At 49.7% G+C, this 15001-nt stretch overlaps 1 protein-coding gene across 1 annotated transcript in view; it reads right to left on the reverse strand.

Moving 5' to 3' along the window:
* Positions 1-283: 283 nt before the first annotated feature.
* Positions 284-15001, reverse strand: part of PTK7 (protein tyrosine kinase 7 (inactive)) — a 107090-nt gene continuing 92372 nt past the window's right edge. The window contains exons 12-20 of the mRNA XM_035111158.3: positions 14555-14705; positions 12347-12474; positions 11286-11489; positions 7267-7422; positions 6784-7016; positions 5222-5302; positions 3906-4057; positions 3622-3800; positions 284-2033 (exon numbers count right to left, since the gene is read on the reverse strand). Coding sequence (XP_034967049.3) covers positions 1873-2033; positions 3622-3800; positions 3906-4057; positions 5222-5302; positions 6784-7016; positions 7267-7422; positions 11286-11489; positions 12347-12474; positions 14555-14705 — 1445 coding nt within the window. The 3' untranslated portion in view covers positions 284-1872. The remainder of the gene's footprint in view (positions 2034-3621; positions 3801-3905; positions 4058-5221; positions 5303-6783; positions 7017-7266; positions 7423-11285; positions 11490-12346; positions 12475-14554; positions 14706-15001) is intronic.

Here is a 15001-nt window from a genome sequence, read left to right on the forward strand (position 1 = left end):
AGGTTTCAGGTAAGTGACTCTCCCAGCCCTTCCCTGCATATGCCAGGACTTGACCCTGGGACCTTTTGCATGCAAAGGAAATGCTCTAGCATTGAATTACGGCGCTTCCCCAATAGAGACCATGCTTTTAATTTCAACAAACAAACCGATTCGGTAACTAAAGGTGTATTGCAGGTTGCGGAGAAGAACTGTGCTCTTTGCGTCTTGCCAAACACACGGTGATTCTTGGCCACTTTGTGCAAGCTGAGAGTTTCCACCCAACCAGACTTCCTGGAGCCTCAAATAAAATACTGTATAACTTTATTCTTGAAAGCAGGATCCCCCCCCCCCCAGAGGGAAAGGGTGGGTGGGTGGTGAGAAAGCAGAGAAAAGCAATACAGGACTGGTCTTATTGTTTGTGTGGTTTTTTTTTTAAAAAAAATGAGGGAGTCTTTATTGAGAGCAGCATATTATTTGTTTTTTTTAAAAAAACGAACACCTGTTGGCTGTTCTACCCCTCCGCTTAAGCAAACTGAAACTAAAAACAAACAAAAAAATGACTCTAGGCTGCAATTCCAGTAATAATATATATAAAAGAATTACTAAGGCTGAGAGGTGTCAACTTTAAAAAAAATAAAAAAGTAAGAAAGAAAGGAAATCAAACATTGCCCCAAATAATCATATAAAAAGGCGGCATTGGATAGTCAGGAAAGCTAGTGAAAAATCTCCTTCATATGCCAGGCACTTGAGTGTTCTTTGCACTGTGTTTTTTTTTGGATACGCAGGGAGGTGCCAGAAGGCCTGACAGATGGACGACACGAGGAGAAGAGAGGTGGAAGGACTGCTTAATAAATATACAGGTTCCTCGCCGGCTGAAGGAAAAGGACTGCGTGTGACGGGGCAAGGAAGGGGGGGGCCTCCTTTCCAGTGTGGGCGGGACACCAGATTCTGTGCAAGGGGGCAACCTCCCAAGAAAATGGCGGGGGGTAATGTGGCCACACACAAAAAAGCCACTCAATCAACCCTGTTCAGATAAGGCGTACAAGCCCAGGGAGTGGGGCTGGCTTCCTTCCCAAGCCCCCTGGGTCAGGTCAACTGATATGGGAGAAGGTTGGGGAAGGAGGTGTTCGAAAATGACGCAAGTGCAGGGTTGGGAGTTTTTGTTGCTGAAGCCATTGCACTGGGAAATATAAATCAAGGCAGCAGGAAATGCCAAGGCGGACCTGGGCAGGCGCTGGGACGTGGTTTTGCTGTAAATACAGAAGCCGACAGCCTCCCCCCTTTGGTGCCCAAAAGGGGCATTGCTCAGGGCTTACTTAAGACTTCTTCCCCTCCCCCAAAAAAACCCCTTGTGGGCTGCACAGCAGCACAGAAATGCCCCCAGCATGCTCCACTCTAACCCGCCCCCTCCCGTGTTAAGACACTTTCTAGCTCCTGGAAGGAACCTGGCTGTGCTTTTCGCTAAAAGGATCCCCCCAAAGGGGTTTTGTTCAAGGGGAGGGAGAAAGGGATAGGTGTCCCAAGACAGAGGAACCGTCACAGAGCCTGTGACTGGCCCGTGGTAGCTCCCAGATTCCCCTTTGTCTCTGGGATGTTGCTGTTTCCAACTAGCCCTGCGGATTATCGGAGGTAGAACCTGGAGGAACGCGGTCTGGTTGGGCGCAAGGGAACAGGGGTGGGTGGGCCTGGTAGGGAAAAAAGAGGCCTCGAGTCCAGGGGGCCGCTGTGTCCGTGACCCTCCGCGTGGGCGCTGCGTGTAAAAAAATCCCGTGGTCCCGTTGGGTTTCGACTCTTAGGTCCCGGTTTGAGGAGTCTGTAACAGTCAAAATGCCAAAAGCCAGGCTCCTGCTGTGTCCCAACCCCGGCCAGGGGGGGGGGGCAGCGCCTCCCCGCTCAGGCCTTGCTTTCGGACGGGCTCTCTCCGAGCATGTTGGCGACCTCGCTGAAAGACGGGCGGTCCTTCGGGCTGGGAGCCCAGCAGCGCTGCATCACCTTGTAGAGCTTAGAGGGACAGCCCTCTGGGTGGGGGAGCTTCATCTTCCCAGACTGTAAACCTAAAGAGAGGAAAAGGGGAGGCTGAGGACACAGGGAGACGGCTGCCCAGTCCTTCATAGGGAGCACACACTATCGAAACTCAGCACTGAGACTCTTGTAAAAGGTTACAGCAGGCATCCCCAAACTTCGGCCCTCCAGATGTTTTGGACTACAATTCCCATCTTCCCCGACCACTGGTCCTGTTAGCTAGGGATTATGGGAGTTGTAGGCCAAAACATCTGGAGGGCTGCAGTTTGGGGGTGCCAGGGTTACGGTAATTTCAAAGAACTGCAGAGTTGGAAGGGACCTCGGTCTGTGTGTGTGTGTGTTTGTGTGTGTGTGTGTGTGTCAACTAGTTCTATCCCTGCAATGCAGGAATTTTTTTTTAAAAAATAGATTTATTTATTTGGTTTATCAGATTGAAGTTTTACAATCACATACCCAGCATCCAACATAAAAAGCAAGATTCCAAAGAATCTCCTGGACTTTCCTCCTCCCCTTTGTGGGTCCTATTGTAAATAATTTCCTCCTGCATCTTTTATATTAATCAAAATCTTTTACATCTGTATTATGTCCAAAATTTACCATTAAATTACAAATGTTATTCCAATCCTACTAACGATTTTAGCTGTTTACAATGGTTTTTGAGATAAATTATAAAATTTCCCCATTCCTGTTTGCCGTTTTGGCATAATCCGTCAACTTAAATCTGCCATTCTTCTCTGGTCAGGACTTTGTCTTCTTTCTGTCTCTGGGCCAATAGCATCCACACAGCCATGGTCACATACATAACTACCATATTTTTCGCTCCATAGGGCGCACTCCCCCCCCCCTAAAACGGAAGGGGAAATCTCTGTGTGTCCCATGGAGCGAAGGCGAGAGCCGCGCACAGCGGGAAACGGAGTCTCAGGCGGCTTGGGCTCTGGGGCTGCCTCCTTAACAGCAGGCGGGGAAGGGAGCTCCCTCCTCCACCCCCGCCTGCTGCCTAGGAGGCGGCCCCAGAGCCAGTTTCCCACTGCACACAGCTCTCCAAGCCAGAGCAGCCCTCAGCGGGAAATGGGGTCTCGGTCGGCTTGGGCAGGCATCAGCAAAAGCGGGGGGCGAACGGAGGGTTCCTTTTGGCTGCTCCTCCGTCCACCCCCCGCCTCGGATCCTGCCCACCTCTGATGCTCATAAGAGATCGGAGCTGGGGTTGAGAGAGGGGCTTCGGTTCACTGTGCTTCTCTCAACCCCGGCTGCGTACCCTGCTCTTTCGAGCGTCAGAGGCAGGCAGAAGTGGGGGCGGCGCATTGGGGGGGGAGGAAGAGCAGCCGGGGTGGGGGGAGGAGATGTTTGACAGGGAGCAGGGAAGGACTTCCCTGCTCCGTGAACCATCTTCCCTGATTTCACACTTGGCAAATCCACACCGTGATCAACTCCCGCCTGGAAACCAATGTCCCCACTGTGGAAGGACGTGTGGATCCAGAATTGGCCTCCACAGTCACTTACTGTGTTAAAGTTAAAACCGTGTTTATGGAAGACAATCTTACTCAGCTACGAGTGATCGCCAAAGAAGAAGAAGAAAGACTACAAAGCCCAGGGAATAGGCCCCAGTGGGGATGGACGTACCTGACAGCACCTCTTCATCCGCCAGCTTGGAATGGGGCATATCGCCCAGCGTGAATATTTCCCACATGACGACCCCGAAGGCCCAGACGTCAGACTTGGTGGAGAACTCGTCCTCCAAGACGGCTTCAGGGGGCATCCAGCGGAGGGGGATCCTGGCTTGGTGGTAGTGATAGTACTCGCTGCTCGTAGGGAAGCAAAGGGACAGGTCAGTTCTCAGGCCCCTAAAAAAACCCAAGCATGCCGCTTTCAGACCAGCCAAGGGAGGCGCAGCAGCCTCTTTTTACCTGCTGTAAACATCCTTGCTGAGGCTCAGGCTGGACACCTTCAGCTGCCTTTGTGCACTGACAAGGCAGTTCCGAGCCGCCAGGTCTTTGTGCACGAATCTGCTGTTGGACATGTGCTCCATCCCCCGGGCCAGCTGGCAGCAGAAGGACACCTGTTTGGAAAAAGATGTGCACCAGTTCCGTAAAAGCGTAATCAATTCACCATTCAGCGTAATCAAGCTGAGGCTCCAATACTTTGGCCACCTCATGAGAAGAGAAGAATCCTTGGAAAAGACCCTGATGTTGGGAAAGATGGAGGGCACAAGGAGAAGGGGACGACAGAGGATGAGATGGTTGGACAGTGTTCTCGAAGCTACGAACATGAGTTTGACCAAACTGCGGGAGGCAGTGCAAGACAGGAGTGCCTGGCGTGCTCTGGTCCATGGGGTCACGAAGAGTCGGACACGACTAAACAACAAAAATTCACCTGGAATGATTTATGCCAGAGGTTTTCAACCTTTTTGGGCCCACGGCACCCTTGACCAACTACATTCTTTCTGCGGCCACCCCTGTGGGGCTCAGGAGTCCAGTTCTGTCGCCCCTTGCCTGCAGATCCGGCAGCCTCTCGCCCTTTTTCGAACCCCCTCCCTCGGGGTGTGTTCCCTCAGCCTTCTCTCCTCTTTGCTCTCCTTGGGAGCCGCAGCCGCCACCCCTGGTTTCTGAGCTGCCAAAGAGAGGGGTGCCTCCTCACACTGCCCCACAGAGGCCTGGGGAGCACCCCCTGGACAGCCCCAGAGGGACCATTCGCCTGCGGAGCTTGTAGCCAGGGCTGCTGCAACAAACAGCTGTGCAGGCCTTTGGGAGGAAGAGACGTGAGAGGGCATCAAAGGAGGGAGGAATGGTAAGAGGGACAGAGCCAGTGTTGAACGTGGCACCCCTGGTCATCATTCAAGCAAGGCACCCCAGGGTGCCACGGTACACCAGTCGAAAACCACTGCTTTGTGCATTTTCTCATTGTAATGCTTTTATCTGGTTTTTTATAACAGTAGATTCTACTGCTGTAACCCACCCTGGGAGCTTGCGGTTGAGTAATCTCATTAATAAAATACACCTGGATTGGAAGGGGGATTTAAGGTTGCAGCCTGTATGTCATGCCAAGCATTTAGACCAATACCACTGAATTATATCATTGTCGGCCCCCTGGAAACAAGCTGCGCCGCCTCCCCTCGCCCCTGGGCTGTCGGCTTATTCACATGCTGAAGCACAAAGCTGCCTAAGTGAAATGGGTGCAACGTTCCCCCCCAGGTGAAATTGGTGGCGCAAAGTTCCCACTTCACCTTCTGCTTGGTGCTGATGGGCTGCGTCTTGAGCTTCTCATCTTTAGTCCTGGAAATCCGGAGGAACTGCTTCAGGTCTCCCTGCCAGGAAAGAAAAGGAAAGTTGCTGTTTTCGTAACTGCACGCGCAAAGCATCGAAAGGCAGGAAGGACGACGGCAGGGATGGCCTCATCTGCCCAGGCAAAAGCGGCAGCATTTTGAGAAGCGGACACGGAGCAATGATTCCACCTAAACATTAGGAAGAACTTCCTGACAGTAAGAGCTGTTCGACAGTGGAATTTGCTGCCAAGGAGTGTGGTGGAGTCTCCTTCTTTGGAGGTCTTTAAGCAGAGGCTTGACAGCCATATGCCAGGAATGCTTTGATGGTGTTTCCTGCTTGGCAGGGGGTTGGACTGGATGGCCCTTGTGGTCTCTTCCAACTCTATGATTCTATGGTGCTACCAGGGGAGCACAAAACCAATTGAGTGTGTGTGTGTGTGTGTGTGTGTGAGAGAGAGAGAGAGAGAGAGAGAGAGAGATATTCCTTCCATGTGGCTGCAACTATCTCTGCTTCGCATGCAAGTGGTCCCAGGTGTGAGCACTGGCATCTCAAGGTAGGGCAGGAGAAGTGCTTAGCCGGAAAATCCAGAGAAATGATGCCAGTCCATGGAGGCAGTGCTAAGGTAAGATGGATCAATGGTCTGGGCTCGGGATAAAGTAGTGTCTCATGTTTCTACATTCATATATAATTTGAAATACCCCCTACGAAACCAAATATTATCTTCCATTAACGTCGTGGTATTCCTCCTCCTCATCTCGTTTGCATTTCAATCATTTATCTCACTGCTATCTCCTTCTGCTTCAGGGAACTTTTGGAAGTGGGTGAATAGTTATACTGTATATACATTCCCCTCACTTACAAAGTAACATTGCCTTGTACAGAATCCAGACTCCCTTGTCACTCCATCCATTTCGGAGACTGAAATCTATGCAGCCACCTCCGATGCCAGCGGCTGGCATTTCTACATAAGCTGCTGGCGTTTGCCCCCAAACAAGAAAGCAATTAAGGGCCACAAAATGTTCATCTGCCTCTCGAAGAGATGTCTAACAAACAGGCATATCCCCCTTTACCCAAGACCTTCAATTGTCAGCGGTACCCTAGGAGCATCCCACTGTTTTCATTGTGGCAAATAATAATAATAATAATAATAATAATCCTTTATTGTCACTACACCACCTGTGTGCAGTGAAATTAAATTCCCCTAGTCAACGGGCCTTTTAGCATCAGTCAAAGTATAATCTATTTATTTCAATTATACCCCAGAGGAAATCAAGGTGATATACGTGGTTCGCCTCCTGCAAGGCAAGTCAAAAGAGATTGTGACTGGCTCCACATCACCCAACCTGCTTCGTGGCTGAACGGGCATTTGAACCCTGGTCTCCTGAAGCCTTATAACCACCATATCATGCTGGGCCTCAGTAAAACGCCTTTGGCAGGGGGGAGATGTTGGCCCGATTTCAAGGCCAGGCTGCCTGCCACAAAGCCCCTACAGAGATTTGGCAGCCCCAGAGGGGCTTCTTACCAGATCCACATATTCCAGAACCATATAGTGAGGCTCAGCTTCCCGGCAAAGGCCCAGCAACCGCACCACATTGCTGTGGTTCAGCTTGCCAAACATCTCGAACTCTCGCCTGAAGTCCAGCTGCAGCTGCTCATCCCTCGTTTGGAGGCTCTTGACCAAAACAAGCACTTCGGTTTCGTTGTCCTCAATGCCTTTTGCCTTGGCCAGGAAGACTTCTCCGAACTCGCCCTTCCCTGGAAGAAGAGGACAACCTTTGCTGCTGTTCTCATGGCAAGAAGGGGAGAGATAAACCAACACAATGTACTGCACAAGACCTTCGTGTGTCCTGCACGGAATACCGTCGACCTATTTATCCATGATCCCAAATAGCTACATGACACTTTACACCTATAGCGTACGGTGTGAGTTAAGTGACGGAAAGCAAATGTCGGGTGGTCAAACTCTAGGGGGAAAAGGTTGAGGTTGTTGCTATTGCAGCATTACCCAAGGTAGTGATTGTCTGCAGGTTGGAGCGGGGGAAATGCATCTTGTCGCTGGCGCTGTGCCTCTTGCTGACCGCAGAGCCGCTGCCAAGATTGGTCAGGGCCACTTCTTCCTGAATCTCAGCGGTGGTTTGCCCATTCTGCAGCAGAGTGCCCCCTGGAAAGAGAAACAGGTTTGTCAAAAAGGACCACTTTTAAGAAGCGGGACGCTTCCTGGGGATCGCGAACTCCGCGGCATCGAGCCTCCGAAAACAAAAGCATTGATTGCAAAGTGTATGCAAGGTGCATTTCAGGGGAGCCCAGTTTCCAGCAGCCCCATAAAAGGAGGCCAATCGCTGTTCTGCTGTGTGCAGTTGCTAATTACAACTGAAGAGTTATGAGCAGCTGAAACACTGTGGGGTGAATGTAGAGGGGAACGAGAAGGCAATAACCCCTCCCATGGGCAGGGGTGAGGAACCTTCAGCCCGCAAGCCAAATCTGGCCCTGACTTGGGTCCCTATTTAGCCCTTAAAGCACCCCCAACCTGTCCCACACCTGATGTCATACAGGTGTACATCAGGTGTAAGGCACCAGGGATGTAGCTGGATTGGCTGTGCAACCGAGTTCCGCACGGGGAAACTCAAGTCATGTAGCTGATCCCTGCAGAAAGCAGCTTTGCCAAGCATAGGGCTGGCAAACTGTGTTTCCCAAGCGCCAGGCAACCACCTGGCTGTCAGGCATCTAAAGTGCTGACCTTTAAAGCCCTAAACAGCCTCAAAGGCCCAGTATACCTGAAGGAGCGTCTCCACCCCCATCGTTCAGCCCAGACACTGAGGCCCAGTGCCGAGGGCCTTCTGGCGGTTCCCTCCCTGCCAGAAGAGAGGTTACAGGGAACCAGGCAGAGGGCCTTCTCGGTAGTGGTGCCCTATGGAACGCCATCCCTTCAGATGTCAAGGAAATGAATAACTACAGTATCTGACTTTTAGAAACAAAATAAAAAATTCCTTCCAGTAGCACCTTAGAGACCAACTAAGTTTGTCATTGGTATGAGCTTTCGTGTGCATGCACACTTCTTCAGATAAGCACGCACACGAAAGCTCATACCAATGACAAACTTAGTTGGTCTCTAAGGTGCTACTGGAAGGATTTTTTTTTTTGTTTCAACTAAGGCAGACCAACATGGCTACCTACCTGTGACTTTTAGAAGACATCTGAAGGCAGCCTTGTTTAGGGAAGTTTTTAATGTTTGATGCTTTTACTATTATTATTAATATTCTGTTAGGAGCTGCCCAGAGTGGCAGCTCCTAACAGATTATTATTATTATTATTATTATTATTATTATTATTATTATTATTATTCCTACTAAAGCACTGTGCAAGGGACATGGGCAGGTGTGTTGTTCCACTCACCTGTGAAACCCATTCCACACGACAGATCATATCTGTGTCACACCTCCCCCCCAAAAAAAAAATTATTTCTTTTTCTAGCAAGGACCCAATGCAACCACCTTTCTAGAATTTGGGCTCTATTTCAAGGCAGAACAGTCCATTTTCCCTACAGAGCGGCCTGCCTTGGTCGCTGGAGGGCGATGTTGCCACAGAATTCAGAGGGGCCTGCTAAGTGCACAGAACTGGCTGCCTTCCAGCTCCTGCAATTTGATTAGCCGCTCTTGCTGTTTGGCCTATCACTTGAGGCTCCTGCTGAATACCCCTCGTGGTTATTTCATAACCCTCCAGTAGTCGAGATCAGAACTCATCACAGTCCCTCAGCAGTCGAAGCAGCAGGCAAGTCCCGCTGTCGGCAGCGACAGATTAATAAGAGTATTCTGGGCAGCTCCTGCATTCTCAAGAGGAGCCTGGCAGATTAAGTTTGCCTTCCACAGAAAAGGCTGCGGCGACATTGTTAAACATCTCAAAAGGCAGGAGAGAGCAATTTAGAAAGAGGCAGACTCCCTGCAGAGTTATTCTCAGCGTTGGGAGGGAAATTACAAAAAGCTACTAAAATCGGCACCAAAGTAATTTAAAATCATGCCCCCCTCTAAATAAAGCACATTTATAGAAGTTCTTTCCCATTTTTAAAAAGTGTTTTGCTAAGTTTCTCTCCACAAAAGCGACAGGATGCCATGCTTCAGATCCTATCGATGCAAGTGTGAAGTTAGGATTATATTTTGCCTCAATGTGCATTATTTTGAACTTAGGTAAAGGTAAAGGGACCCCTGACCATTAGGTCCAGGTGTGACCGACTCTGGGGTTGCAGCGCTCATCTCGTGTTATTGGCCGAGCGAGCCGGCGTGCAGCTTCCAGGTCATGTGGCCAGCATGACAAAGCCGCTTCTGGCGAACCAGAGCAGCACACGGAAACGCCGTTTACCTTCCCGCGAGAGCGGTACCTATTTATCTACTTGCACTTTGACGTGCTTTCAAACTGCTAGGTGGGCAGGAGCTGGGACCGAGCAACGGGAGCTCACCCCGTCGCGGGGATTCGAACCGCCAACCTTCTGATCGGCAAGCCCTAGGCTCTGTGGTTTAACCCACAGCGCAACCCGTGCCCCTGCACCCTCCGCTGCTTTTTTTGCTGCTTATTCACCTAATTTGGAGAGGTCATTTTGTAGCTGTTCTCAGACTCTTTTGAGTTTCCTTACTAATCTAGTACAGGGGTCCCCAGACTACGGCCCGGGGCCCGGATGCGGCCCAATTAGCCTGCCAATCCGGCCCGCGACGACCCCCGCCGCCCGCTCTTACGGCGCGCAGCGCGGCAGCGCTCTTCCGGGTTGGGGAACAAAACGCCGAAAATCCTTTGTGCGCATGTGTATGGGCCTCTCCCGACCCGGAAGAAGTCATTTCTGGTGCACTTCCGGGTCGGGGGAGGCCCACGCGCATGCGCACAACGGATTTTCGGCGCTTTTCCCACCCTGGAAGCGCGCCGCCGTGCCAGTAAGCGCCCGTGCGCATGCGCACGGGCGCGCACTCCCCCGCCCTCCGGCCCGCCGCGCGGTCGGCGCGATGGGAACCGGCCCAAACACCGGTAAGTCTGGGGACCCCTGATCTAGTACCATCTGCAAATCTGGTTGCCTCTTCATTGCCCATCCCCATCTCCAAATAACTTATTAACAAGGTAAAAAGCACACGTCCCCAACAGCCCTTGATTGTGGAACTGCCAGTTTATTCCTATTCTTTGTTTCTTTAGTAAGTTATTCATCCCTAAGAGACCCAGCCCTTTTATTCCATAAGTTTACTTAGGAGCCTTCAGTGAGGTGCATTTTGAAAGCCCAAATATGCGACCAGATCACCTCTACCCACATGCTTGTTGACACTCCCAAAGAACTCTGAAGAGGACCAGCTTTGTGGGACTGAATACTTCTTCAGCAAGACTTCTATATTCTTCATCATTCCACCTGTAATACCACTTTCTCCTAATGTACGGTACCTGGGACAGATGCTAAGTTGACTGCCTGTAATTTCCCAGATCCCCATTAAAAAAAAAAAACATCAACAAGTACCGGTAATTCTGTCTACTTTCCATTTCTCTGGTTTGGCAAATTTTGAGAACAAGTTATAGATTAAGTTAGGAGATGAGTAATGTCACACCTTAGATCTTTTAAGAACTCTTGGAGAAATAATAATAATAAAATCCTTCCAGTAGCACCTTAAGAGACCAACTAAGTTTGTTATTGGTATGAGCTTTCGTGTGCATGCACACTTCTTCAGATACATTCTTGGAGATATGTTAGTTTTTCTCTATAATCCTAGACTGGCCTTCTCAGTCCTCCAGGTGTTTTGAACTAAAATTTCCATAATCTCCAACTGTTGGCTGGCGCTGGCTGGGAATTGTGGTGTCCAACATCCTTTGGACCATCCCAAGTGAGGGAAGGCTCTGTCATAGTGTGATACATCAACTTGGACAGTTCTTCAGGCTACCTTTGCAGGCCCAAGTATCTGTCCACAATGAAGACAAATAATTCATTCACCTTCTGAACCAGGAAGCCTAAACTGAACGCAGGCCTCCCCATTCCTGGCTGGGATCCAAGTTCCAACGTCTTACCGTTCAAGCACTCCATCTCCGGTTCCTCTCCCTCCGGCTGCTTCTTCAGCCTGTTCGCCTTCCTTCTCTTCTTGCAGTAAAACATGAGGCCCAGGACAATGATGATGTACGCCACCGCAGCTCCAACGGACAGCCCGATGGTCTGGATCATCTTGTAGGGAGTGTGGCTGCTTGGTGCACCCTCCCTTTCTGTCACCGGTTTGTCTGAAAGCGAGAGAGAGGCATGACATGAAACACAAGACCTGCGGTGCTGCCTCCACATCACAGCGGCCACATCTGGCCACCACATGCCACAGTACATACCACAACCAAGCATGCTTTTAACTTTTCTTTGCAGTGTACAGAATTAGCCCGACAACCATCCCTTCATCAAGACAGCTGTGCCAGCATGTGTTTCCTCTTGAGCAGGGTGAATGGTTCTTTTCAGATGTTGTTAGAACCCAGTCTGCATACTTAAAATACCCTAGTGTGTCCAACGGTGGCTAGTGATGCTGTTAAGTGTCGTAGCATGCAGACACGAGAATATTCTGCCCCTCTCCTCCTTCTCAACCACAAGAATGAGGGATATGTCTTGCCAAAAAGCAAGAGTCACTTTCTTGCACCCCAAACACATTTGCCTGACCACTCTGAAATGGACACTTATTTCGTAATAAAATTTGAATGTTGCTTGTCCGTAATTTAAAAAGAAAACCCTCAGAGCAGTTTGCAAAGAGAATAAAACAATAACACAGTTTTTTTTAAGAAAGCTTCTAAAACATTCAAAAATAATTAAAATCAACGAAAATTTGTAAAAAGCATATTAAAGCCTATGTCAACATTACACACACACACACACACACACACACACACACACACACACACACGGGTAGGCGGCTTGCCTAAAGAAAAATGTTTTTAGCAGCCGCAAAGAAGATTACAGCGAAAGCACCTTCCCAAGGTCAACAGGCACTACAAAATTGATTTCTTACAAATGTGCAATGAGTAGCATGTGGCGCGCCTTAAACAGCGCCAGTTCTGCAGAGTGAAGTGTTGAGGAGGCATATTATGGGAACACCCCTTACCCACGACGTGAAGGAAAGCTTCGTGATGCTTGATGTTGCAGCTGTTTCCGGCGATGCACGTATACTTCCCGGAATCCTCACTGGTGACATCATAGATTACCAGGGAGTTGTTAGACATAATTTGGACCCTGCAAAAGGAAGAAGACGAGAAGTGGGGGGCAGTAAGCAGAACCGCCCTATGTAACTCCGGAGCACGGTTCTATGCAAACAGAATACACCTGCACCACAGAACGGCATCTTTGGGGGACCAGCTCTAGTGGACTCAAATCCAGCCACCTACTACTAACACTACTACATGTTGTTGTTGTTATAGTATCAATAATAATAATACAGTCATACCTTGGTTTTCGAACAGCTTAGTTCTTGAACATTCTGGCTCCCAAACGCCGCAAACCCGGAAGTGATTGTTCCAGTTTGCGAACAATTTTAGGAAGCTGAACGTCCAATGGGGCTTCTACGGCTTCCAGTTGGCTGCAGGAGCTTCCTGCAGCCAATCGGAAGCCGCGCTTTGGTTTCTGAAAGTTTTGGGAGTCAAACGGACTTCCGGAACAGATTCCATTCGACGTCCAAGGTACGACTGTTATTCAATTTATATACTGCCCTTTTCTCGAAGATCCCAGGGCAGTTATAACATCAAATTCATAATTGACATAGCATAATGATAAAAATAATAGAATCAGAGAAGAAAATCATAATGACAGTCCACTCATATTGCAAAGGCCAAAGGCCTGGGTAAAGAAGAATGTTTTTGCCAGGCGCCTAAAGACATACAATCATAGGATTGTAGAGCTGGAAGGGAACTCAAGGGTCATTGAGTCTATCCCCCTGCAATGCAGGACTCTTTTGCCCAACATGGGGCTCCTACCCACGACCCCAAGATTAAGAGTCCTGTGCTCTATCGACTGAGCTATCCCAAGAGTCGCCCACCCAAGGAGGCTGCAAAAAAAGAGCCAGTGGAGGGGTATCACTGGTAAGGGGGGGTGTAGCCTGGGGAGTCCCAAGGGCCACATTTCACCCCTGGGGTTTCCAACAGATCAAGTCCACTGGTGCACCCTGACCTTCACCTCCTACCCTACAAAGCTTTAGGCCAAAGCCTTTCCCCACTCTGCTACCAGCGATCCTTTTGAGCAAGAGTGTGCTCAAAACCTACCTGGGTGCTTCCACCTCCCTCCCTCTGCAGCAGTGATGTACTGCTTTGAGGCACGCTCTTGTTAAGAGTCTGCCTGGCTTTTTAATCAACCCTAAACGCTGGTTCCTGCTGCATGCCCTTCAGAGCAAAAGGGATGATCCCTTAATTGCCTGCCTATTGTGTTCGCTTCGGCTGTGCGGGAACCGGAGAGAGCTGCGCCATGGGCTAGGGAGTGCCGTGCTCTTCCCACGCACATATACAAAAGGAGAAGGTGGTGGAGAAGAGCAGCCAGAGGACTCAAGAGGCCTGGAGGTGACCCCTGTCTTGCAGAAGAGAGCCTCCCTCTCCATAAAATACACAGCAGGCAAGAGACTTGGTAAACAGTCAAGACACAGGCTTCTAATGCGGTTTAGTACGGCAACACGGTTGGGTCAACTAAGCTGCAGTTACTGCAAAAATGCTTCTCTGTCCTCTTCACCTGCAGAACTTGAAATTCAAGTTGACAAGGCCCTGCTACAAAGCAACGGGTGAATGCAAGAGGCTCGTTGCAGGAGGCGACGGAGGAACAAAACAAGCTAATGGCTGTGTACAACTAAATCATGCTCTGCAGCCAGGGTGGTACAGCAGTTAAGAGGCCTGGACCAGGAACTGGGAGACCAGAGTTCAAATCCCCAGTTGGGGATGAAGTTTGCTGGGTGATCCTGGGCCAGTCCCTTAACTCTCAAGCCTAACCTACCTCGCAGGGTTGTTGCTGTTGTGAGGGTAAAATAGGGAGACATATGAGCACCACCTAGAGCTCCTTGGGATAAAGGCAGGATATAAACATAAGAAAGAAAGCGCAGGCTCGGTGAAATCAACAGACACAAGTAACTTGGAAGTCGGCTGGGTTGCGTCCAATGCTGAGTACCAGGGCATCCCATCATTCTCCTCTCTCCATGCACCCCTCCAAAAGAAGGGAGAAGTTCCATCATCCAAGTGGAAGTCTGTTGCGTGAGCAGAACAACAGCACTGGTGGTGCAAAGATGCCTTTCCCCAATAGAAGTATTGAGATTATTATTTTTGGAGGGACAGACCATTACCTGGGGCCAAATTTGTCGACTTCCAGAAGCCTGTCCTTCCCTTTCCACTGGATTTGTGGCGCCGGGTCGCCTTCGGCTTGGCACTGGAATATGGCTGTGTGTCCCGGGTAGACGGTTGTGTCTTCTGGCTTCAGCTTAAAGCTTATGAAAACTAAAAATAAGGAAGAAACTTCATATTGTTTGGTGGCTGTTTTTCATATCATTGTACAAGTTTGGGTACATTAGGGTTAGCCACTTTTTTCTTTCCCAGAAGAAAAGGCAGGACTGAAAGACAGCTGCATCCAGGTGACATTACGTTTGAGAGCATGTTGGAAATCGATGCGGATGGCAACCATCGGTTCTGAGAGCCACTCTCCCCAGAAGTCTCAGTATCCCACTGACGACTGAGCTACTTATTTAAATGTCTATATACTGCTTTTCCAGTTGTTGAAAAAGGCTGTGCTATGT

Source organism: Zootoca vivipara, chromosome 3, assembly GCF_965207765.1.
Source record: "Zootoca vivipara chromosome 3, rZooViv2.hap1.1, whole genome shotgun sequence".
Taxonomy (NCBI): Eukaryota; Metazoa; Chordata; class Lepidosauria; order Squamata; family Lacertidae; genus Zootoca; species Zootoca vivipara.